Here is a 24,559-nt window from a genome sequence, read left to right on the forward strand (position 1 = left end):
AGATGTCTTAGTCAGCACTACTGGGGCCTTGAGCAAGGCTATTAACCTGCAACTGCTCAGCTCTGTGCTTTTTCTCTTGCTTAACATGTAAGAATATAAAAAAATGCATTTGCTAGATGAATCAGATGTATAGCCAAACAATCCTGTTAATCCAACCAATGAAGAACATTTTAATATATCACTGCAAAATCCAACTTAAAAGGACCTTACACAATATTGCTGAAAAGAGACTATAAAAAGACGTAGCATTAAAAGCAAGCAGGGCAATGACCTGTGAAGAGCTGCAGCATCAAGTTCCAATGAATTCTTCGTCTTATTTTCTTTACGTCAGCACTTCTCATCTAATTCCTTTTTTCCTCCTCGCTTTCACATCCCTCCTTCATTCCTTGCCTCCCCCATGCCATTTTGGAGCTGTCAGTGAGAAAGGGTGTGAACATCATAGACTCGGAGTGTCTTCGCCAGTGTACCCACTTTACACCAAAGGATGAGTATCGAGTCGCACCACGTTGAACAAAGGTAAATTCTAACTATTCTCATGCAAATCTACTTGCTTTTCCTCTTTCTCTTCGTGCCTCTTAGAAGACTTAGTCAGGGTGAGGTGATGTGAAGCTGAAAGAAGGCCTCTATCATCATTACTTTGTTGTTCTTTTTTTTTTGTCTGTCAGAACTGAGTTTACTCATGTGACAGGTGGGTGTTGGAAAAAAGTTATAAAGTTAAAGGCACATTTTGATGTTTTGACTACACTGAAAAGCTCAACAGACAGCACAGTAATTTTGCTTGATGTAAACCAAGGACGCTCGCTGGTTTAACCTTGAATCATAGATACTTATAGGTACCATGGCTTTCTACAGTAGAAAACAAAAGTCTAATAAATAGTATTTCAGCATTTATGGAAATTATTAAAAACTACTTATATAAAAAGTACATTTTGAAGGGTACTTACATTGAGCCTTCATAATACATTCACAAGCATTCCATAAAACCTTTTAAAAGCGATTGTGTATTATATAAAAGAGAAATTGACTTTTTTTATACTTTTGATTTGCAAAGTATTTATTTCTGCATTTACCTTGTGGAAAGTGTAGTTACTGTATATTCACTAGGCGCTTACTGAGGCAATTTTACAAAATATTTTTAAAAAGTGACCCACTGAAAGACTGAAAATGCAAATGGTGAGAAATTCCCAGAATGTCTCATTTTAATATAGTTGTGGATTATTTATAATATTTTTTGGTTTTGTCAAAAATAAACTTAACCCCCTTTCATTTATAACATTTTGCATTGAAAATTCTTATTGTGGAAGTGAATTCTAGGTTTAGAAAATTACTACATAAGTACTTAATATATTTAAATTGATTTTATGCTGAACTTTGCAGCTTAGCAAGAATTTTGGGAAACAGCAAAAAACCCTGAATGTACAAAACATTGTATTTTGCTCATATTAAAATTAGCTGTCCTATGTTGTATAAGTAATTCAGCTTGGACATTGGATTTGTTGTTCTTATCAAGTTTGGTTTGAAAAAATCACTTGTTGCTTTTGCTTTATTCGGTTTTGTATTTTAAAGAAGTTCTATCAGCACTCTCGCAAAAAAGTTTAGGGGCGGTATTCAGTTTCCAGTTGAAAATTCTTGAATTTTACAGCGCTTCACTTCATCCATCCCTCTAAAAAAACCCACCCAGAAATACCATGTACCATACATAATCAAAGCAAAACAGGGATTTGGAGCATATAAGCGATGTGTGTTCCAATCTGCATAGCTCAGGAGTGGCTCTGAGTGAAGCATTCATTTCCAGGACATCGCTTGATTTCATGGGCCTTTCACATCAAATAGGCCAAGGCCAGAAACCGTCAAGCCATTGGAAAAAGTTATGAAAGAAGCCATTAAAATTCACCTAACAGGGTCACGGTCGGTGTCCTCTCCCTTCGTCGACCTGAAAGTTGCATCGGCGAATCAAATTTCAAATCAAACTTTCTCTTTCTGCTCAGAGAGAGATAGAGAGAAAGAGAGAATGAGAAAGAAAGAGGCAAGGTCAGAACCGATTATAGAAGGGAAACGTGCAGAGCGTAGGCAGCGCGGTTGTCGCAGCATGTGCTGCCATCTTCGATAGCGTGTGGAAAGCATATTGACACAGCAGGCCTGGATCTAAACAGATTAGAGCGCTGCAGAGCTTTATCTGCCTGGACTGATGGATATTCTCATAGCCACAGACGTATTTCAATTCTGAGGCTATGAAGAGAAAACGCGCATATAAAACTCGACTGCTAGTGTCTCAGGCTACAGTCAAACTCATCCATCAGCTGCTGTATAATTTCAGCACTAATACGACTGACTGTTGTTTTGGCGTCTGTGTTTCTGGGAGGTTTGTCTGAATCTGCATGTTACGGTGGCCACTACATCAATAACCAAATATAATAACAAAGTAAAAAAATGCAGCGGCAAACAACAAAACCAGAATCGTGTCAGCGAAAAAACATAACAGCAAGTTCAAAAACGCAACACAACTACAAAAAGAAACATTAAAAAATTCAAAAGCACAACACAACAAATCATAACAGCAAGTTGAAAAACACAATTTCAAAAACATAATAAAACGATATCAAACAAACCAAGCAAATTCGAAAACACAACAGCGAATCAACAAATACAACAAAAACAACAACAGCAAATCTACAAACACAACAACAAAACAAAACAGCGAATCTAAAACACAACAGAAAACAAAATATACCTGTCGATTTACAAACACAACAGTAAAACAACAACAAAGCAACAGCTAATCTACAAACACTACAAACAACAAAAATCTACAATAAAAAACACTACAATAGAACAACAACAGCAAAACATCAATAAAACAACAAATCAACAAGCACAGCATGAAATAAACATGAGTTAAATAAAATGGCAGCAAATCCAAAACAACACAAAAACAACAGCAAATCCATAGATAGATAGATAGATAGATAGATAGATAGATAGATAGATAGATAGATAGATAGATAGATAGATAGATAGATAGATAGATGGCTGGATGAATTGGTGAATGGATGGATGGATGGATGGATGGATGGATGGGTGGGTAGATGGATGGATGGATGGATGGATGGATGGGTGGGTAGATGGATTGATGGATGGATGGATGGATGGATGGATGGGTGGGTGGTTCTTGTTATGTTTTGTTTCCACTTTAGCTGTTTGAATTAATTAAATCATTTATTTAATTGTTTGTTTGTTTATTTATCTTCGGTGTTTGTGTTGTGTTCCTTGTTGTCTTGTTTACTTTTGCTGTATTTATTTATTTATTTATTTATTTATTTATTTATTTATAGTGTTGTTGTTGTGTCTGGCTGGTTTTGAGATTTTGCTGTTTTGTTTTGGTGTCTAATTTTCTTGTAATTGTGTTTATATTTACATTTACATTTGGACCATTAGCAGACACCCTTGTCCACAGCGAAGTACAAAAGTGTTTTCTTCTGTTGTGTTTTAAATGGTCAGGTTTTTTTTTATTGTTATAGTTTTTTTGTCATATTGTTAACCATTATTGTGTTTCTACTTGTGTTTCTCTTTTTGATGTTTTTTTGTTTGTGTTGTTTTGTTTTGCTTATGCTCTCTGATTTCCTGTTGTGCTTCTACTTATGTTGTTTTTGTGTTCTTAATTGTTGATTTGTTAACCATTTTATTTTAATATTTGCGTTCTGTTGCTGCAAATGTGTGCTTTCGTTGTCATGGTTTCTGACTTGCGATTAAGGTTTTATTTCTTTTTATTTTTTATTCCTGTTCCAAACGCTGTGTTTAACTGGATCTGTTGTCACCTCATTTGCTTGATGATGTGTTTTGCACTTACAGGCCACCGTAGCATAAAACCTGCTTCTTCTTTCAGGTTAAATTGCACCCCATGATTTTTTAGCCTTTTGTGCCTGTCCACATGAATCTTTCAGCACAGTAAACCAACCGAGCCTGACAAGACCCTCGAATGCAACGAGACACAACCAAACAAAAACTTAATTAAAAATGTATCATTTATTGTACAGTGTTGCTCTAATTATAGTGTCTGGGATTTTTTTTGAGGGATTTGGTGCTTAACACGGTCAGACATGGGACGAGGTGTGTCTCATTACGTGCCACGCGATCGTCTTGGAGTCTTTCACACACACTGTGGGATCTCTCAGATAATAACACACACACACACACACACACACACACACACACAGTAAGTGTGTTACTCATAAAAAAAAACAAAATAAAAAAACACAGTATGATACAAACAAGCTAAACAAATTGTATTTTCCATAGTAGCTCTTTGTCTTAGGGTCTGTGTACATTGCATTTATTTAATTTATTATTTTGAAAATAATGAAAATGAACATTTTCCCCATCTAAAATATTTAAAATGCACCTTATTTACAGTTTCTTGCCTGCTTATTTTTTTTTTTACTTGGTTTCAAGTTGTTTGAAAAATAGCACCAATTAAATTTTCCATACTAGTTAAGATTGTTAGATTGGTTCCCTGGTGGTCTAGTGGTTAGGATGCGGTGCTCTTACCGCTGCAACCCGGGTTCAATCCCCGGTCAGGGAACCAACCCCAGCCACTCTTAGTGCCGGTCCCAACCCCGGATAAATGGGGAGGGTTGCGTTAGGAAGGGCATCCAGTGTAAAAATGTGCCAACTCGAACGCGCGGGTCATGAATACAGATGATCCGCTGTGGCGACCCCTAATGGGAGAAGCCGAAAGAAAGTTTAGTTAAGATTGTTAGATTGGAATTATTGTGCACTTTAGGCCATTGAAAATATTTAGTATTGTGAGATCTTTGTTGCTACATTTTCTATGATTAATTAAATAAAAATAACTAAATGAGTAATTCGCTTTTGCTTGTTTACGCTTAAAAACTTAAAAGTAAAATCCCACATTCACCTTTTTCTGCTTTCAATATTAAACCATAATTTACATGTTTTTTTCCTATTTTTATTTGTTTTTATTTGTGAATAATAAAAAAAAAAAACAGATGAACACCATACACACAGACTTCAGCCCTCAGGACTCGAATCAGTGTCATGCCACTGAAAGCTGTTGTTTAGGTTTTTGTTTTCGGAGATCGCACCAGTAGGTGATTAGTGCCAAAACACGAGGGAGAGATCGAAATGGAGAGAGATTTGAGAACAGTTGAGGTTTCATGGCACAAGTAGGAGTTGCTCGGAATTTGAAAGCTCTCCATCGCTCTGCAGCTGTGAAGGACAAAATTATAATAATTGCAGAAAAAATAGAGGAAGAAGAAGAAAAAGAAGAAGAGGCCTGGCACTGTTTATTGGCATTGGGAATATCTGACAGTGAGCTAATTCTCATCAAAGCCTGATGAAGTGAGACTAATAGACAGTGGGAAATGCTTCAAAGAGCCAAAGCGTTCCACTCCTTTTGTTTACTCAGACAGCAGAATGTTTGGTTTTTAATTAAGTAAATCACTATTATTTGTTCCATGGTGCTCGGTAATGTGAAGCAATTGACCTGAAATCCATGCGTTATTAGCTCGGCCTGAAATGAAGCTGTAGGAGGCGAAACTGGAGGAGGTAGAAGAAGATTGTGTAGAAGACACGATACCTGAGGGAGTGACTGACACACACCAGTAGACACATTCACTTGAAACAAAAAACAACACTCTGAACTTACACTATATGCACAAAAGTGTGTGGACGCCTGACCATAAAAGTTGGTATGTGCTTTTTGAGCATCCCATTCCATACAATATTGGATAAATACCTCCACTTATGAAAAAAATCCACTCTTCTGGGAAGATGTTCCACTACATTTTGGAGTGTGCTTATGGAGACTGTGGACTGATGTAGGTGAGGAGGCCTGGAGTGCAGTCAGTGTTCCAATACATCCCAAAGGTGTTCAAAAGTGGTTGAGGTCAAAGCTCTATAACAGGCCACTCAAGATCTTCCACTCCAACCCATATAAAGCATATTTACATGAAGCTCCCTTTGTGCATAGGAGCAGTGTGATGATGGAACAGATTTGGGACTCCTAGACATGAAAAAAATGTACGATTGTGTGTCTCCCATTTGTGATAATTAGGGAAAGAACTACTGGATGAAGTGGATAAAAAAGGTGTCTATATTGGACAATACTTTTGCCCAATATGTATTTATTTATATATTTTTTGCAATTAAAATTTTAGATTATATGTATTTTTTGTTTATATGTTGAATATGTTGTATATTTTTTATTGACTTTAACTTTTGCTGTTGTTTTTTTATTTTATTTACTGAGTTGTTTTTTTTTAGTTCTTGTACTTAAGATTTTTTTGTGTGTTTTTCTGTCTTAATGTTGTCCTTCCATTTCAGCTGTTGTAGTTTAAATTGTGTGTTTGCTTTTGCAGTTGTGTTCTTAGCCATGCTGATGTGTTTTTATATTGTTACCTTTGTCTATGTACTCTATTATTTTTATTACATTTTTAGGGTTTTTTTTTTTTGTGTTTTTAGTCGTACTGTTGCATTTTGCTGTTTTGCTGCTGTCTTTTAGTTTGGCTTTTTATTCATGCTGTTGTGTTTTTGGTGTTGCACTTGTGTCTTCGGTTGGTGCTTTTGTATTGCAGAAACCTGCGTACTTCCTGCTGCTTTCATTCATTGACTGTATGTTTGCACATGTGTGTGTTACAGGATAGTGAGTCTGTAACTGGATGAGATGTCTGTGTTGTCATTGCTCAGTGCTATTCTTCTGCTCCTCGGCGAGGTACGAGGTAAAGTCACTCATTGATATTATTACCGTTATTAAATGTCTCACTTTCGCACCTTACCAGAAATTAATTTCCAGAAATCCAGGGGATCAGAACGAAAACACTAAATGAGAGACCAACACCAGTGATACATTTAAATTGAGATGTGCAGCATGCTTAAGAAATGTGGGTGGACACCAGGCACTTGCGTGATCATCAACCAGTCTTTCCATGCTAAAAAAACATCTTTATGTCAGTTCCACATGCTAGTAATTGGATGAAGTGTCATATTAAGTTAATAAAACTAGATCCTTTTCTCCACATGCATTAGACCTCAGATACGGGCTCATTGTGAACAGTAGCTAGCTGGCTTCCAAACTGAATCGAAAAAAAAAAGAAATGCATGGTGTTTACATATACAGCTTTAAAGATAAAGATATTATTTTTATCAAATATAATTTTTTTATATATTATTTAAACTAATTTGGCATTTTATTTACAATTGTTTTAAAAAGTTTAACTGTTGATGTTCACAAATGTTAATATAATAAACTGCATTATTAAATAAACAAGGAATGTTATGTTTATATTTTGCATTTCTTCCCCCTAACTGTACCGAAATTTAACTAAACCATGACATAAAAACCTTACCTTAACTAACCATTAATTTTGTTTAGTGGTACACCCCTAGTTGAGGGCTAGGGGCCTTGCTCAAGGGCCCAGCAGTTTATAATACTGCAGTTTGAACTCACACCCTTGCAATAAGAAGGTCTGAACCACTGAGATACCACTTCTTCTTGGTATAGTTTCACACCACAGAAACTTGTAGCCAATTAAACATATGAGGAAAGGATTAATGTGAAGGAATTTGAGCGATTTTGTTGACCTTTCATTAACACGGTATCAATGTGCAAAACAATTCCTTTGCAAACAACATTAGTTGACATCTGTGTGTAGTATGTTGAATGTGAACTGATGTTTAAAAAAAATATGTAATCTTTAATGAGTAATGTTATATTCAAAGTATGCCCTCGGAACATGCCCCCAGGCTTCCACGTGATGATAAATAAAATGTGATTTATCAGACAAAACCACTTTCTTTTAATGCTCCATGGTCTGGTTTTTGATGTTCATGTTTCAGTTGTGGATAAGGGTCAGCATGGGCATTCTGTAACTACACAGCCCCATACAGTGTGTTCACAATGAGCAATGTTTTCAGTAATTTGTGCTACAGCAGCTTTTCTGTGGGATCAGACGAAACTGGTTAGCATTCACTCCCACCAGTGCATCAGTGAGCTTCTTGTGCCCAGGACCCTGTCCCTGATTCACCAGTTGTCTATTTGTAGACCACTACCAGTTGGCATCTAATAACAACCACTACAATTGTTATTCATTCCACTAATACCATCGTTATGACACCACAGCTATAGAAACCATCAATATTATACAGAAATGCAGTATAGAAGAGAGCTGGTAACTCATTTAGTGTTAATGAATGCAATTACTAAAACTAGAAACCAAATTAACACAATTCAACAAGTCTTTTTTCACTGCAGCCACAGCTGCACTGCCCGCATACATAATCTCAAGCAAAAGCATGAATAGTAACCTCAGAAACTGGCATTACGGTTTTCCTTGGGATTTGAAATGAAGGCAAATGTGTTATTGTGCAAATACTTTCAAATGTTTCATTAAAAAGCTTAACAAATGTTTTGGACTGTTTTCCCCGACCTTTTCTTACTAGCGTATCTTGAAAAGTCCATCTCATAAATGTCCCTGTAAGAGTATCTGATCCAAATCAGTTTCTTCTCATCTGTCTGCCATTGTGGAATGCAAAAACAGATATGAAATCCACAGAAATATATTTGAGTGTTTTCTGACCATCCAATCAAAGGACGTTAAAATTCTGATGTGTTTTGATGCCTTATAGAAGGCGCTGGAGCAAGCAAGTCACAATCTGAATGGTTAAAAGCAACAGCTTTAAGCAACATGCATTTGAAGCTATAAGACACCTACAGTGTTCACAGTGATGGCTTTACAGTAGTTACGCATTAATTTGGAACTTCACCACCAGCAGCCGTTTTATCTACTTCTGTCCTCTTGAGTGCTCTGCACGTCTTTCCTGTAGGCGAGAAAAATAAAACCTGCTGCATTTTTACACTATCTTAAGCTAGCAAGTCTACTGCAGCTATTATCAGCCATCTGAGTGTGCTTTTTGAGTCACAAATTCACGTCTTATCAAATCCAAGCAAATATAAAAGTGTTTAAAGTGTTTTGGAAATGTGGAAATAAATAAGGATGTTGAATATACAGTCAAAGATATAGTAAAGGTAAATTACGGAACCAGTTTTTTACTCAGAAATAAGACAATTTTGTGGACCATAACATTGTGCTTTTTGAAAATTCCATTGTACATTCCCCATTTGGAAAGATGTTCCACTAGGTTTTGGAGTGTACTTGTGGAGATGTGTGCGTATTCAGACACAAGGGTGTTAGTAAATTTGGAGCCTCTAAAGATCTTTTACTCTAACCCAAGTAATCCATATCTGCATGGAGCTGGCTTTGTTCACTGGGGCATTGTCATGCTGGAACAGGTTTGAGTCTTCTAGATAAAGTTTATGGAAAATGTTATGCTAAATTCTATACAATTGTGGGTCTCCAACTTTGAGGTAACAATTTGGGGAAGAACCACATATGGCTAAAAAAGTCAGGTGTGTACAAAATACTTTTTTCCATATACTGTATGTGATACTGGTAATGTGAATACATTCAGAAAACACAGAAATGATCAGGCATGGTCTAGACCATGACATTAAAAAAAGCTCCTGTCTCCCAAATCTTTAATAAAACTTGATGTACTGTACTATCAAGTGGTAAGGACTGCATTTTCGATATTTATGTATTTTCAAAACAAATGTTGCAAATAAATCAAGCTAATGTTTGGAAAAGGAATGTTATTATCCCATGACCTTCTTTTTCTAACGATGTACATCTTGTTTACGAGAGATGAACTGTTCCAGGTAGATTCCAAGCGGCCGAAAATGGTGTCTGTCGTGCTCTCGAGTTCTAACCATCTCCAATAGGATGTGCTTATGTAGAGCCTTAAAGGGTTCCTCCAGAGCTACAAAAAAAAAAAATTCTTTGTTAATTGCTCATTGTGATTAATATAGATTTGTTTTGTGGATGTTCCAAGACATCTCTAAATTAATAATATTTTAATTAATAATATTGTTTCCTGAACAGAATTTGTTGCAGGATAAAAGAAATAAAACACACTTTGACATGTTGTTATGGTAACAGTAAAACTAACACCACCTCGCCATTGAATGATATGCAAGAGGTAGCTCACTGCATAAGGCTCTGGTTTACTGATCAGAAGGTCAGGGGTTCCAGCCCCAGTATCGCCAAGCTGCAATTCTTTGGCCCTTGAGCAAGGCCTTTTTACCCTTTGTGATCCAGGGGTGCTGCATCATGGCTGACCACAGCCTCCTAACATCCCTTTACCTTTCTTATTTTCCTTTAGTACATTTATGCCATTTGGCAGACACGTTTATCCAGACCACCTTGGAATTATATAATTTGTACACTGAGCAGTTGAGGGCCTTATTTAGGGGCCCAGTAGTGGGAGTTTGGAGGTTCTATGGTTTAAACTCATCACCTTCCAGTGAGAAGTCTAAGATATTAACCACAAAGCTACCACTTCCCATATCTCTCATAACAGTGTTAACTTTCATATTTAACATAGTTGCATGTTTCTAAGTAGTTCTAACAACTTCTTTAGAGCTCAGCAGATATAATAAAGTATAGAGGTTAAAGATAAGAGCAGGGTTTCGTGTTTTATACTATTTCTCCCCAAATGAAATTAAATCCACCCGCGCCACCCTTTAAATAAGTGAGATCGGTTTCAACTTAATTGTAAGTCGCTTGGGATAAAACAGCGTCTGCTGGATGAATAAAAATGCAAAAATTTGGGTCATTGTTCACTCAGATGAGTCAGACAATGTTCAGTAGGTTGAACACACTCCAATATAGAGAGCTTCTTGTAAATTAGCTCCTATAAGTACCTCCTGAGGGCTTCGGTTCATGCACCTAACACTTGTTTTCCGCGACTGCATTATGCGTATACGACTTTTGCAATTCCATGCTTCTGAAAACACTGACTGCAAGCCCACTCAGATCAGACTCCTTTTACATACCCGTGCTCTTTTACAGGAGGTCTGCTCAATATCGATGTGCATTTGATTATCAGGAAGTGATGATATAATACTATGGAACCCGGACCACGAAAAGAAAATGACCAAAAGTGTGAACCCAATATCATGAAGTGTAATATTACTGTTTAAGGCCTTATCACTTTAATATTCCAAAGAGCACACTACTGGCACAATAGACATTAATAAAGAAAAAAACAGTTTTGCTAATTGGAAAGATGTTTCCATGGCATCTTTCTCAACACAGTTTATTTACTCTTTTCTGGTGACCTTATTAAATCTCTGAACTCAGTGATCATTCTTCACAGCTTGCCTTCTTATGTCAGCTTTTCTGCTTTCTGTGAACACAAGAAGCGACAATAAATCACACGACTAATTGCATCGATATCAAGTGTTAGTCGTTAACAGATGACGACAATCACCTCCATGTCATTGGTGAGAACATGGAGCTATGTGAATGATATGTGTGGCAACAAGATACAAATGAGATGTGAACTGGATTTTCAGATACACTTCAGGGGTTTCACAAAGAAAACATGGTTTCAGTTACAAATGCGTCCTTGATAAGATGAGCCATTAATGTGATTTTTGTTGCCTCAGTGACATTGATTCAAATCAGTGAGGTAAAAAATAAAATGGCAGGGTGTGCTGTTATTGGAAAATAATCAATAATGGAATGGAGGGATGGGGTAAATACTCCCATACTTTTAACACAAGAGTTTACTATTGCTAACATTTCGGTTTTTTTATTTAAAATGAAAAGAAAAGAAAAGAAAAGAAAAGTAACAGCATAACAGTGTGAGTAACTATCATTCATAATGGAAAGCGAGCTGGCTTGCAGCATTAGCGCATTTTTACGTTTAATTCAGTTAAATTCAATTTTATTTGTAAAATATGGACATGGTCCCAAAAGCAGCTTTACAGATATTAATAGATTGGGAAATAAAAAAAATCCCTGAAATAAAGGAAAGGAAGGAAAGAAAGATAGAAAAGGGAACCAATCTCCATCTGGGTTGATACATAATGTCCAATCATTATAGTTCATCATTGCTTCATCAACTGTTCACTGATGGACACTTGAATGCAAATCTGTTCATGTTAATCGAAACCCCATGCCACTGTAACAAACTCTTTTAAATGAATTACAATCCAAATCCTTCTTCAGGTTTCTTGAGGTTCGTTCATGTCTTGGTTTTCAGTGGCACATGTAATTGTTTTGATTTACATTTTCACGTCTTTTATTGTCCAGCTGTTTTCACTTTCTTGTTTGAATGTGTGTGTATTTATGTTTCCATGTTGCAGATTTGAAGCAATACAGTCAGTTTGTTTGATGTTTTCACTGCCCACATACTGCTGCCTTCTTATTCATGACCTTGTATGCATGTGGAATATATATATGTTTTGTCTGGAAATATATATATTAATATAAAAAATAAAAATAACCTGTTGGATTTTATGCACTTTATGCATAATCCAGGCCTTGCATTATTTAACACGTAGAATTTGATATATTTTTGTTACATATTGTGCAACATCCACACAAAAAACCATAAAGTAAAATATGATGTTAACAAAGAAGGAAGATCCATTCTTTAGTCAGAATGCACTCACATCAGCTCCAATTGTATTCCACATCTGTACTAACAAAAGGATAATAGAAACTGTAACATATATCATTAGAATACACAATTTCTTTTAATGAATTAATGAATTTATATGTTTGTTTCTTAGTTTATATATTATATTATATTTTGGTAGGTTAAATGCAAAATTACAAATAAAAAAAGCACAGCATGAGCTCAGTGTTCAATAAACAGTATATACAATAAATAAATAAATAAATAAATACATACATACATAAATAAATAAATACAAAAAAAACACTTGACCTGCAGGATCAAACATATTAATTGGTAGCTAATTGTAATTATATATAATATAATACATGCTACTTGTCAATCTTTAAAATTACACAAAACTTATCGAAGCTCACGGGTTATAGCTCAATTTTGTAAATACACTGGCTCATACATATCAGCACTGAAAAAGGGCTAAATTCAAGAACAAATCAGAGTTGTTTACACCTTGCCAAACCTTTCTTGGCTTCCCAAATACAATAAATGTGTTTCGCTTGAGCCAGGAACGCTGCAGAGCGTAAACCCGTAACTCCTACCGTGGCTGTTTCTCCTGAGGTGTGCGATCTTTGTGTCCGAGCTCTAGGTTGCTGCTATTCACCTTCTACTGTGTGGTTTTTACTTCACAATTGTGCTGCTGGTGAGTCACCATAATGCACCTGCCACCGACTTTAGCAAAGTCGCGTATGGTGTTTTGAAGGCCATGAGGGAACACGTAGCATGGTGCCTTTGTGCTGCTACGCTACGCCAAACAATGTAATTACATTTGTCGGGTGTGAACTTTTGGTACCTGCACAGAAAGTACCATGATAGCTTTTATTCGCATAAATACCATTTTGTCTCATTTATTTGAATGGCACGAGTAACCTTTAGATCTGACAAAGAACAAAAATAGCGTCTTGTATTAGACTCTTGTAGCGTTGCGTGTTTGGCTTGGCTGCATGGGTTCCCAAGCCATTGCTGTTCTTTTACTAGCATGGAGATTGAAAGATAGACTGTTGAAATAGATGATCATTTTCATTTCCTGCAAATTGATTGTCGATTCTCTCCAACAATCCTGCTGATGAGAGAGAGAAAGAGAAAGAGAGAGAGACCAGCTGCATCGCTAATACATGCAGCTCTATTTTTATACTGAGAAAAAGGCGAACAAGCGACGAAAACGAACGCCAGCTTTACAGGACGCTTCGACGTATCTGGGCTATGCAAATAAGGCAGCCGATCAATCTGGGCTTGCTTGAAGGAGAACAGAGAAAGAGATTGTAATATTACAGAGAAATGAATATTTTAATCCCAGTGCATGACACACATCCCAAATAGCATGCTGATGAGGCTAATAAACATGTTCAAGCCACCTAGCATGAACTACAAAATGTTAATCTTGCACTGACTCCACTGGCGAGCAAGATCTAGTTTGTTTTGTTCATTATCTTCGAAAGTACATATAAAAATGATAGGACACACCTGTGTGCTTGTGTTGTAGAAAATTGAAGTGTTGTTTAGTCTGCTTCTCTAACTTTGCGTGATCAGCAGTCAGTGACAGGGGGACACGGCTCCTGAGCTAAACCTGTGCAAAATGAAAACGTTTTTATGATGGCTTGTCAGTCCGTAGCGCTGTTTGATCAGCAAAGGACTATTTTAATTAGGGCACTCTGTGTTCAAAACGTGCAGCAACACGCGGCAAGCCTCAGACACACTGCACCACACCACACAACAGTTAACGTCAATAACAGAAATTAACGATACAAGGAAGCAAGTGTGCATCGTGACTCTTTTGACAACTGCTGGGAAAATAGATTGCCAAGCAAAGACACTAATTAGAGACATAACAAGTTTAGTATCCACATTTGGACGTGCTTGACTTGAAATGCTCAAAATGTGACATGTTTAGGGAAAACAAACATTTTCATTCCGAGGACGAGTGCTCAATTAATGCTCACGATCAGACTGCTCTCAGCTTTCGTAAATAAAGATGCACAGGAACATTGCCGATTCTTTTAGTAAGAGCCCGGTGGTGATTCTTAAGAGTACACGCGATGCATATTCAGACCTCAATAGCCAGAGGGTAATAAGATGTCGTACATTGTATTAGGGGTAACACTCTCCATTCTGAACCCGTATTCGTATGCGCCCAGCTCAGATTGAAAGTCCGATTCCAGCGAACAACTTAATCTCATGCCATTATCTTTCTCAAATAAGATGTAAAAGCAGCGCATCGGGACTCAGAGCTTGGTGAGGATTTGACACGTCTTGCCTCTCATATTTCATCTTCTTGGCCGGCAGAGAAAGCGTTGTGAGGCAAACGTTTAAACTCGACCACGTAGATCTTACGGCTGTGTTTACGTATTCATTTATGTAAACACTATGCTAATGTGTTTTCCGTCTTGTCGCTCGAGTCCGATCGCGCCCTTCCAGTCTGACGTGAGGTGACTGATGCAGCCTTGATGTGACGCTGCTCGGGCCTCCGAGCGCAGCCATGCAGGCCTTGCATTCACTGGTGTTTGCTGGTTATGAGGGTTGAAAAGTCTTTATAATATACTCTCGAGAGATGCTTTGTTTTATTGATAGATTGAGCCTGATGAGTAGACTACAATCACATTTGCATTAAATGTTCCAGTGTATAAAAGTTAGATCTGGAAAAAAAAAAATAGACTGGAGAACACTGCGAAAGTCACACTTTAAACTGTGTATGCAAATAAAGCACACCGCTAACAGAGCTGTCTCTTTTAGCTAATGAATAATTATGTGTCCAAGCAGTGTTGTTATTTAGGCATTTTCTTTGGTAGATGGCCAAAATAAACACCAACTGCCAAATATTTATATATTTATGAAAGTTAATATAGGATTGTAGGAAGTTTATTACTTTAATTATGTATTATTATTCTTGTGGGCACAAAATGTAGCAGGAAATACAAAGAAGGGTGGCATGATGGCCATCTCACAGCTTCAGCATTGTTTTATCCTGAGCTATGGGTACTGAGTTTTGTCTGGGCTTTCCAGTTTTCATCCATCTCCAGACATATGCATATAAATATAAATATATATATATATATACACGATCATGCATAACATTATGACAGGTAAAGTGAATAACATTGATTTTCTCTTACTCATGGCACCTGTTATTGGGTGGGATATATTAGGCAGCAAGTGAACATTTTGTTTTTAAAATTTTATGTTTTAGAAGCAGGAAAAATGGTCACGTATAAGAATTTGTGTGAGTTTGACGAGGGCCAAATTGTGATGGCTAGACGACTGGGTCAGAGCATCTCCAAAACTGCAGCTCTTGTGGGCTGTTCCTGGCCTGCAGTGGATAGTATTTCTCAAAAGTGGTCCAAGGAAGGAACAGTGGTGAACCGGTGACAGGGTCATGAGCGGCCGAGGATCATTAATGCATGTGTGAAGGGAAGGCTGTTCCATGTTGTCCGATCCAACAGACGAGCTTCTGTAGCCTAAACTGCTAAAGTAAAAGTGGTTAAAGGAGTAACAACACAATATATCTATATAAATATATAGTTATTTTTTGTCATTGATGTTTTATTTAATCATTTTTAATTTTGTGCTATTCATAAAAGAAATGTGGCCCTATTTTTATTCACCACAATCATATTTATTCAATCTTTCATTCCATGATCTTTTTCAGTATCTCTTTTCTCTTTTTTTTGCTTTTTCTTTTGCTCGGGTTGCATCTCAGTATACAGAACTATTAATATCCGACACATTCAAAACCACTTACTTCTCTGATCATACAATTTTTTGTATTATTATCCAAAGTCTTTTATGACAACTCAAAAACTATTCTAATACACTATATTAACAAAGGTATTGGGACACCTGACTTTTCTAGCCACATGTGGTTCTTCCCCACAACGTTTGAGGCACAAATTTATACAGGATGTGTTTGGATGCAGTAGCACTGCATTTTTATTTAAGGTTCACTTGAACTAGGAGACCCGACCCTGTTCGAGCATGACAATGCACAAAGCAAGCTCCATGAAGATATGGTTTACATGGGTTGAAGTGGAAGATATTGATTGGCCTGCTAAGACCTCTGCCCTCAACCCTATTAAAGCCCTGTGGGGTGAATTGGAACACTGACTGCACCCTAGACCTCCTCACACTACATCAGTACCTGACTGAGACAAAGTTACAAAGAACTTAAAACATTTCAAAGAATTTACAATTCCAATTTTTAGTTAAATCAAATATATCATTAAGCTGAATATTAATTGACACTGCATATTTCAATCACAATTTCTAAACTACAGTTATACAAGGAAAGGTATAATATAAGAGACAAGGCTGGTGTTAGCTAGCAATACATCAGTTTTGTTTATACTATCTGAATATCTCAGTGAATATATTCTTATTATTGGATGTGGCTTAATGTGATGGTATCTGCATTTGAAATCTTAGTTCTTTTTTTTTTTCAGGTTAAATCCAAAGCGAAAATTACAATCCAATTTGAGATTTAACAGTCATCATGTGGAAAAAAGAATGTAGTTAGCTTGGCAACTCGCTACCTCGTACCACATGCATTTAATTATTTATTAGCATGCTAACAAGCACAGATCAAATGAAAGATACGGGCTGTGTTTTTGCACATAATGTGACCTCGTTTTGATGCTCTGGAAAACTGCTTGGAGTTCATTTTAATCTTCATTGTACTTTCTTTGAGGGTTTAATGAAACATCGCCTGAAGCACATCTGAGAAATAAAGTGCAGATACTGGAAGCAGTACACCTAAGCATAGATGATGGATATGGTGCTGTTTTTAAATTCAGTCATTATTTATTGGGCTAAGACATAGTATATGTTAGACAACAGTACAGAAAAAGAATAAAAAAGTTCCTGAATAGCCATAAGCATCAGCAAAACTGGATTACCATTATTAGCTACCATTATTAGTTTTTTCGATGACATGTGTCATAATCCTTGTGTGAAGCTGTATTTACTACATACCCAGTCAGCTTTTGTCTGAGGTATAGCCTATAGGTTTAAATCATGTTCATGGAAGATATGTCGGATTTGAGCTACAGTCTGCACGGTCATGAAATATCAGACGGATCGTTGAAGAACAGCCTGGCGTTTGATAAATTGGAAGTTGTCAACACTCGGCCATCATTCTTCTGTGTGAATTTTGGCTTGGCGGTACACAGAGTAAGAAGGAAAATAGCGAGGGCGAGAGTGAGGAGGCTACCTGCTTTTTCCCTGAGTTTTTCTCCCCCTGCCGAGGCGACATTTAATTCACCGTAATTGCTTTATTGACTCATTTGTGAGGCAGAATTGCTTCCAATCTGCTATCAATAAAACATACACTAGGATGAGGGATAGTAATGCCATAAGTGGATCCTCACGCTCCTCAGAGAGAAGCAACAGGCTTTTTTTCTTTTCTCTATGGACAAAGTTGAATTTTTTTCTTGCTAGACTTTCCCGTAACAAGACACGACCATGATAAATACAAGTAATTTAATGGTACTAAAGTGTTTTCAGATGTCTAAGGAGCCCCTGGATTTATGCATCTTGAAAGGTTTTTTTTGTTTTGTTTTTATTAAGGGATCATTTGCACCCTGTTTCCTGGTCGACTCATAAAACCAAATGGCAGCACGTTTTAAATTAGAACTCAATTAATGAGATAACATGTACATGATACTGCAGCTGTTGTAATTACAGGATCTGATGTACCATCTCGCAGCCAAGTCAAATACGAAACATCCAGAGATGTCTGAAAACTCATTATGAAACAACATTCATAATGTATTTTATAGCTCTTGTAAGGTCGTTTTCACTCTCTCAGCACTATCTCCCTCTCTTTTTTGCCCTGTGCAGGCGTGTGTGGGCAGCAGGCGTTCAGGACGGAGCCGAAGAACGTGACCGTGAGGGCTGGAGCCACGGCTCTGCTGAAGTGTGAAGTGCTGAGGGCCTCGGGGACCGTGCAGTGGGTGAAGGATGGCCTGCTTTTGGGGCCACACAGGTCTCTGCCCGGCCACCCACACTACACCATGACTGGTGATGAGAAAAGAGGTGAGAAGCGAGGAGAGACAGAGAGAACAATCCGTAGCAATTGCTGAACATATGCAGTGGGAAAAAAACATTTGTTTTATGTTAAAAAATCTGTTTATGCATTATACATTTCTGCATGAAAAACTATGGCATAGAATTTGAAATATCCGGATGCAAATGTATGCATCACGGCATATAGTTAATACTTTCATGAACGTTGTACGGTAATTTATTCCATTTTCAAGTGTAACAGAGTGGTGGATAGGTCCCCAGATCAACACATTTTAATCACCTTTGTCACCTCGAGCTAGCTTACCTGACTGCAAGAATTTCGCAAAGTTTGTAATGTATTAGCGATCATCTCTGTAACTTATTAGTGAATAAATAAATTTGTATAAAACATAAAGATAAGTTACATTTTACTGAGTTTGTATAAAACATTATAGGGTTGTGTGATTCCTATTTAAAACACAACTAAAACACATTTCTGTTTTCCTTTTAGAAAAATACAGGATCTCTTTATCCCACAGTGCTGCTGATTTCTTAATTTTGATTGATCAGGTGTTTAACAGGAATCTAAAAACCCGCTTAAAAACCCATCCTTTAATTGATCTAGTAGAAAGATTTTTTTGGATGTTCTAGTAGCATTTTGGGAAGGAGTCTCCAGGGTTAACAGTTAGAGGTAAAGTTACATTGTCATTCAAAAAATTAACCTGTAAACATCATTTTTTTCTTTATCTTGTCATTTGTTGTGTTTTGTATTCAGTCAGTGTGTTGAATGTAGTGGGCATTGTTGTGCATGTTTAGGTGAGGTTGACTGTATATTGTTCATGTATATTGATTATTGACGATAATGAGTATAGAAATTCCCACAGTATGCTCAAAGATCTGACCAGTTTATACTGTATGTGATGAATTGCTTATATGTTGAAACGTGAATCATCAGAGAAACAAAGAATGCACAGATTGAGTTTAATGGCTAAACTAGACATTTTGTTTTTAGTCAGCCTGTGCTCACTGTAGACTCACTTTGGTATTTTTAGCTGACAGCGAGTGACCCTTTGTGATCTTCTACTTCATTCAGAGATGTACTTTTGCACAACACCGATGTAACATGTTTTTCTTTCTTTGGCCTTTCTGTCAACCATTTTTCACTGATCTCCCTTATTAACAAGCCATTTGCACCCACAGAACTGCCACTCACTAGGTGCTTCTTTCTATTTTTGCTCCATTTTCTTTCTTTTTCTTTTTTTCCTGTAACTCCAACAAGCTGTTTCTAGTCCAGTTTGTTGCCAACATTCATTTCATGGTCATAGTCACTGATCAGATGGCTTGCTGAGGCTGGTTTTGATTAACCACTTAATTTCTTGAAGGGCTGCATACGTCTGTGTACTAAACTGCATGCTAAGTTCCATCTGCATAACATTTTACTCGTAGACATGCTGCTCGCTTGATGTTTTTTGTTTTTTGCACCATTTTAGAGAATGTCATGTGTAAAAATCCCCTGACATACGATGCTTCTGAAATACTTGATCCAGTTCGTCTCTCACCAACAATAGTTTAACAAATAGGATAAGAGTGGCTCTATTTACCTAACGATAGCTCCGAAAATCTCAGGGTATGTAGTCACTATCTCACAGAAACACCTGTTTTCAATTACCCACAAGGTGGCTATAAAGGCACTTTCATTCATGGACTATTCACAGATTTTTATGCTCTGTTTGCCTTGTACGCAACCTTATTATATATGTTTGATACTCTGCTGCTGTTCTGTTTGTGGTTTCTCAATTCTGTTCCTGTTTCTGCTGTTTGTTGATTGCCTGACCCTGTGCTTGTTTCTTACCACACTTTATTCACATCTTGGATTCGTCTGCCTGTCTATTATAACTACCCAACTGATTTTACCTGAATGAGTCTTCTTTGCATGTCAATAAAATATTTACCTAAGTTCATTGGTCAATCATATTGGTTTAGGTTTCTCATTGACACGATTCTCCTTGGCATTATTTGAGTCAGCTATTGACTCTGTAATGAATCACTTTCTGTTATAAGCAATACAATAAAAAAAAATATACACTGCATTCACAAAAAAATACAAAATACAAATCATTCATAACACTCCTTCAACCTCTGGAAGGGAATCTATTATAAACGAGAATGCAGCTTTGCATTAGGATATCTATATTTTCTAAGGTATAAAACTTGCAGTAAATACTTCAAATGATGTAGTGATGTGTATGCAGAACGCTCTACAGTGTGAATCTAGAACATTATGCTGTATTGTGCACAGCTACAATGTGTTGAACACTACTGTATATTCTGTCATTGCATGCAGAACACTATACAAAATAGTGCAAATATATCATGTAATATGCAATATAATGCATCTATTGTACTGTATGTGGAACATCGATTATACTCTATGTGGAACATTGTATAATGGACTTCTATGTAGTACACTATAGAATATAATGCACAGCTACTCTATGTAAAAGACTATATACTGCACTCCTATGTAGAAAATGATATATTATAGTCATATGTGGAACTCTGTATACAGTGGAACCTCGGAGCTCGCGAGGGTTAGGGACCAAGACCGGTCATGAGTTCAATTTTCGCGACCTTTGATCGCCCTTCCAACCCAGTAAAAACCCAAAGAACACTATACGAAATCGATTTAAATTAGTAAATAACACTATTTCACTCCATACATAATAAAAATAGTTTTAAAGCATTTTTTAGACAATTTTAATGAGATAAACCTTGATTAGAAATGTTAAAACTAGCGTTTTGAGCAGCTCGCGGTTGCTCACGAGCCGATCTGAATGAGAGTCGCCGGTCGGAATGAAAGTCGCGAGCATGCGAGGTCGCAAGCGCTGAGGCCGCGAGCTCCGAGGTTCCACTTTAGTGCATTTGCAGATAGACCACTATATAGTCTAATGCACATACACTTTATGTACATAGAACACTGTATAGTGCACTTCTAAGTAGAACACTATACTGTATAGTGCACATCAAGTGTATTCAGAACACTATATTTATAGCCCACTTCTATGTAGTACCCTATACAGTGTAGTGCACATCTATTTCATGTGAAACACTGTATAGTGCATGTCTATGAGGAACATTATACAATACAGTGTGCAACTATTGTATGTAGAACACTAAATAGAGTATATGTTCAGGCAGGACACTATACAGTATTGTACACATTTATTGTATTTTTGTAGAACCCTATATAGTGCAATAGCACACGATTATTGTATGTAGAAAGCAATATAGTGTATTTGCAGTGGGAACAATACAATATTGTACTGCATGTACTGCAGGTGAACTTCTATGCAGAACCCTTTAACAGTAAATATAATGTATATAAAGATGATATATTGTGTTTGAATGTAAAAGACTATACAGTGATTATAGTGACTCACAGTGAATGTGATTCACAGTGAATTACACGCCTGTGATTTTTACACTCCTTACCAGGGAAAATTCATTTGAATAATTGTATATTTTCAAGTTTTTTCCAATTGCATTTGCATGGTGATAATGGATATTTAAGTAATCAATTCATAGAAGTGTGCTGGAGTCATTTATCGGACCATGGAGACCCATAAGCATTATGTTTTTTAGCTCTGTGAAGCATTAACTATAAAGGGTTCTAATTTGAGCACTCGAGATCCTGTTTTGAGAAATAAGCAAAAGCACAAAAGCAAAAAAAAAAAAATGGTGCTGAATCAGTGCTCTCTATAGCAGCCATTAGGGTTAAATCAGGGGAAATTAAGTTTGTTGCTTGGAGGGTTATAGCACTCAATACTCATGGTGCATGTAGCAGGTGTGGCAGGCAGAGTCTATAAAAAAACCATCAGCAATTACATTCAAGGCTAAACAAGGGGCATGGAACACACGTCTGTTTGGCAGAAACCAAAGTAGAGACTGTGTTATTCTGCTTCTTTTATAATAGCTATCGACTAATTCAAGAATGCAGATATCACTTTATATCAGATGTAACAGCGGCACTCCTTGGTAAATGGTATTTTCATAAATATACTTGAAAGATCTGAACTAATTTCACACAGCTATAGTGGTCTTTAACTTTAACATAGACACACACACACACTTACACCCTGATGAGAGAAAATGAACACATGAAAATGCTTCTTGTCAATCTTGCATGTTGGATGTCAGAAGCATAATTACGGGGCTCACATAAACACCATCACACATTCCCCATCATCCGCAGCACAAACATCATCGCAGCATTTACTAAGTGCGACTCCAAGAGAGTGGAAAATAATTAATAATTTTAAAGTGCCTTCTTCTCCTCCTATGATAGCATTGATCCGAAAATTGCTACTGGTTAGTGTTAATTATCTTGCCAGCTTGGTTGACACCTCCTTTTTCTCAGCTGCACTGGGTTGTCATACTAAGATACTATTTTCTGCATGTTAGTTTTCTTCTGAAGAGGGAGAGAGAGACAGAGAGAGAGAGAAAGAGAGAGAGATTGTTCAAGGCTCAAACAGCATGCTTAAAGTTTGCAGAGGAGCCATTAATCGTTACAGAGCTACAGCTCAGTGAATGAAGCCCTTGGCGGCACAATATTCATCTTGTAAATAATATATGGATCTCACACAGGAAAAAAAAGTCGTCCTTTAGTGGCAGTAATTGCTCATATTTAACGAACATCCTGATTAGACTCAGTATTGCATATTAAGACATGCTGTATGACACAAGCCCTAGAAGGACTTGTAAATTCCTTTAAAGAAAGACATTAACACTCTGAGGTGTGCAGTTATGAAACAATGACAGGATGGTGTGATGTGGCTTGACATGAAGCATAGTTCCTTTTACAACTCAAATTATTTTCTGTCTTTATCAACTTTAATAACTGCATATAAGTTTTATTCCTCTCAGTGGTGTAATGTATTTGAGTGAATGTAGTTTGTTGCTGTACGTAAGCAATTCTTTTTCAAAAAGATTTTAGTTTTACTAAGTATCAAGGATATAAGCAACTTTTACACTCCACTCAACTACATTTATGATTCAGTATATGTACTATTTTAATTGACAATGACTAGCACTAATTAGATTTTATACCTAGGCTGGATGTCATTAAGGCTCAACACTCCCCTACCCACATCTGCTGTCTTTTTAGCACCGCTGACCTTATTTACAGTCCAAAAAGAGCTTGAATAAATAATAAATAAAAAAAAACACAGAGAACCAGCTTTTGTTGAAGGTGAATACAAATATTGCCCCTCTCTGAGACTGAGAGGTTCCTCACATTTTTGCAGTAAGGTATCTGTACGTTTTGCAGTAAGGTATCAATACTTTTAATCAATTATGATTTTAAAGTAGTTTTTACACCTCGGATTCCTCTTACACAACAGCAATTTGTAATTTGCAATGATTATGTCATTGACAATTGTAATGCTTGTCCATTGTAAAAGCGCTATACAATAATAATAATATTTTAATAATAATATTTTATATATATATATATATATATATATATATATATATATATATATATATATATATATATATATATATTGGAGAGAGAGAGAGAGATTACATTTACAGTTAAATTTTATGTTCTGGAACATTTTAGGTTCTAGTCAAAAACTGTTTCTAATTTCTATCTCAATCTGCCAATAATCATGTTTTGCATATATATATATATATATATATATATATATATATATATATATATATATATATATATATATATATATATATTAATGTATAAGGTGTCATACTTTTGTCCATTTTTCCATACATTAACTATTAGCAAACCTCAATGAGACAAATCACTAATGGTTTAAATGTAATTATGCCAGATGCAAACTTTCACCCACAAATCTTTCTTTTTCTTGAGTTTTTCATTCAGTTTATTGAAGTTCAAAAGTTCTCTTTTGTTTTCTAGAAGTTATTTTTCTTGTAGTCTTAGAAGAAAAATCTTCTTCTAAAAAACACATCTCCTCCTGTACCTTACAAAGTA

At 36.5% G+C, this 24,559-nt stretch overlaps 1 protein-coding gene and 1 non-coding gene across 2 annotated transcripts in view; both read left to right on the forward strand.

The window, feature by feature from the left end:
* The first annotated feature begins 443 nt into the window (after positions 1-443).
* Positions 444-24,559, forward strand: part of nphs1 (NPHS1 adhesion molecule, nephrin) — a 146,763-nt gene continuing 122,647 nt past the window's right edge. The window contains 3 exon segments of the mRNA XM_046862206.1: positions 444-516; positions 6,658-6,737; positions 18,385-18,579. Of these exon segments, the coding sequence (XP_046718162.1) occupies positions 6,683-6,737; positions 18,385-18,579 (250 nt within the window). The 5' untranslated portion in view covers positions 444-516; positions 6,658-6,682.
* Positions 4,508-4,579, forward strand: trnak-cuu. The gene has a single exon. It is a non-coding gene; the product is annotated as a tRNA-Lys (tRNA).

This window comes from Silurus meridionalis, chromosome 12, assembly GCF_014805685.1.
Source record: "Silurus meridionalis isolate SWU-2019-XX chromosome 12, ASM1480568v1, whole genome shotgun sequence".
Lineage (NCBI taxonomy): Eukaryota > Metazoa > Chordata > Actinopteri > Siluriformes > Siluridae > Silurus > Silurus meridionalis.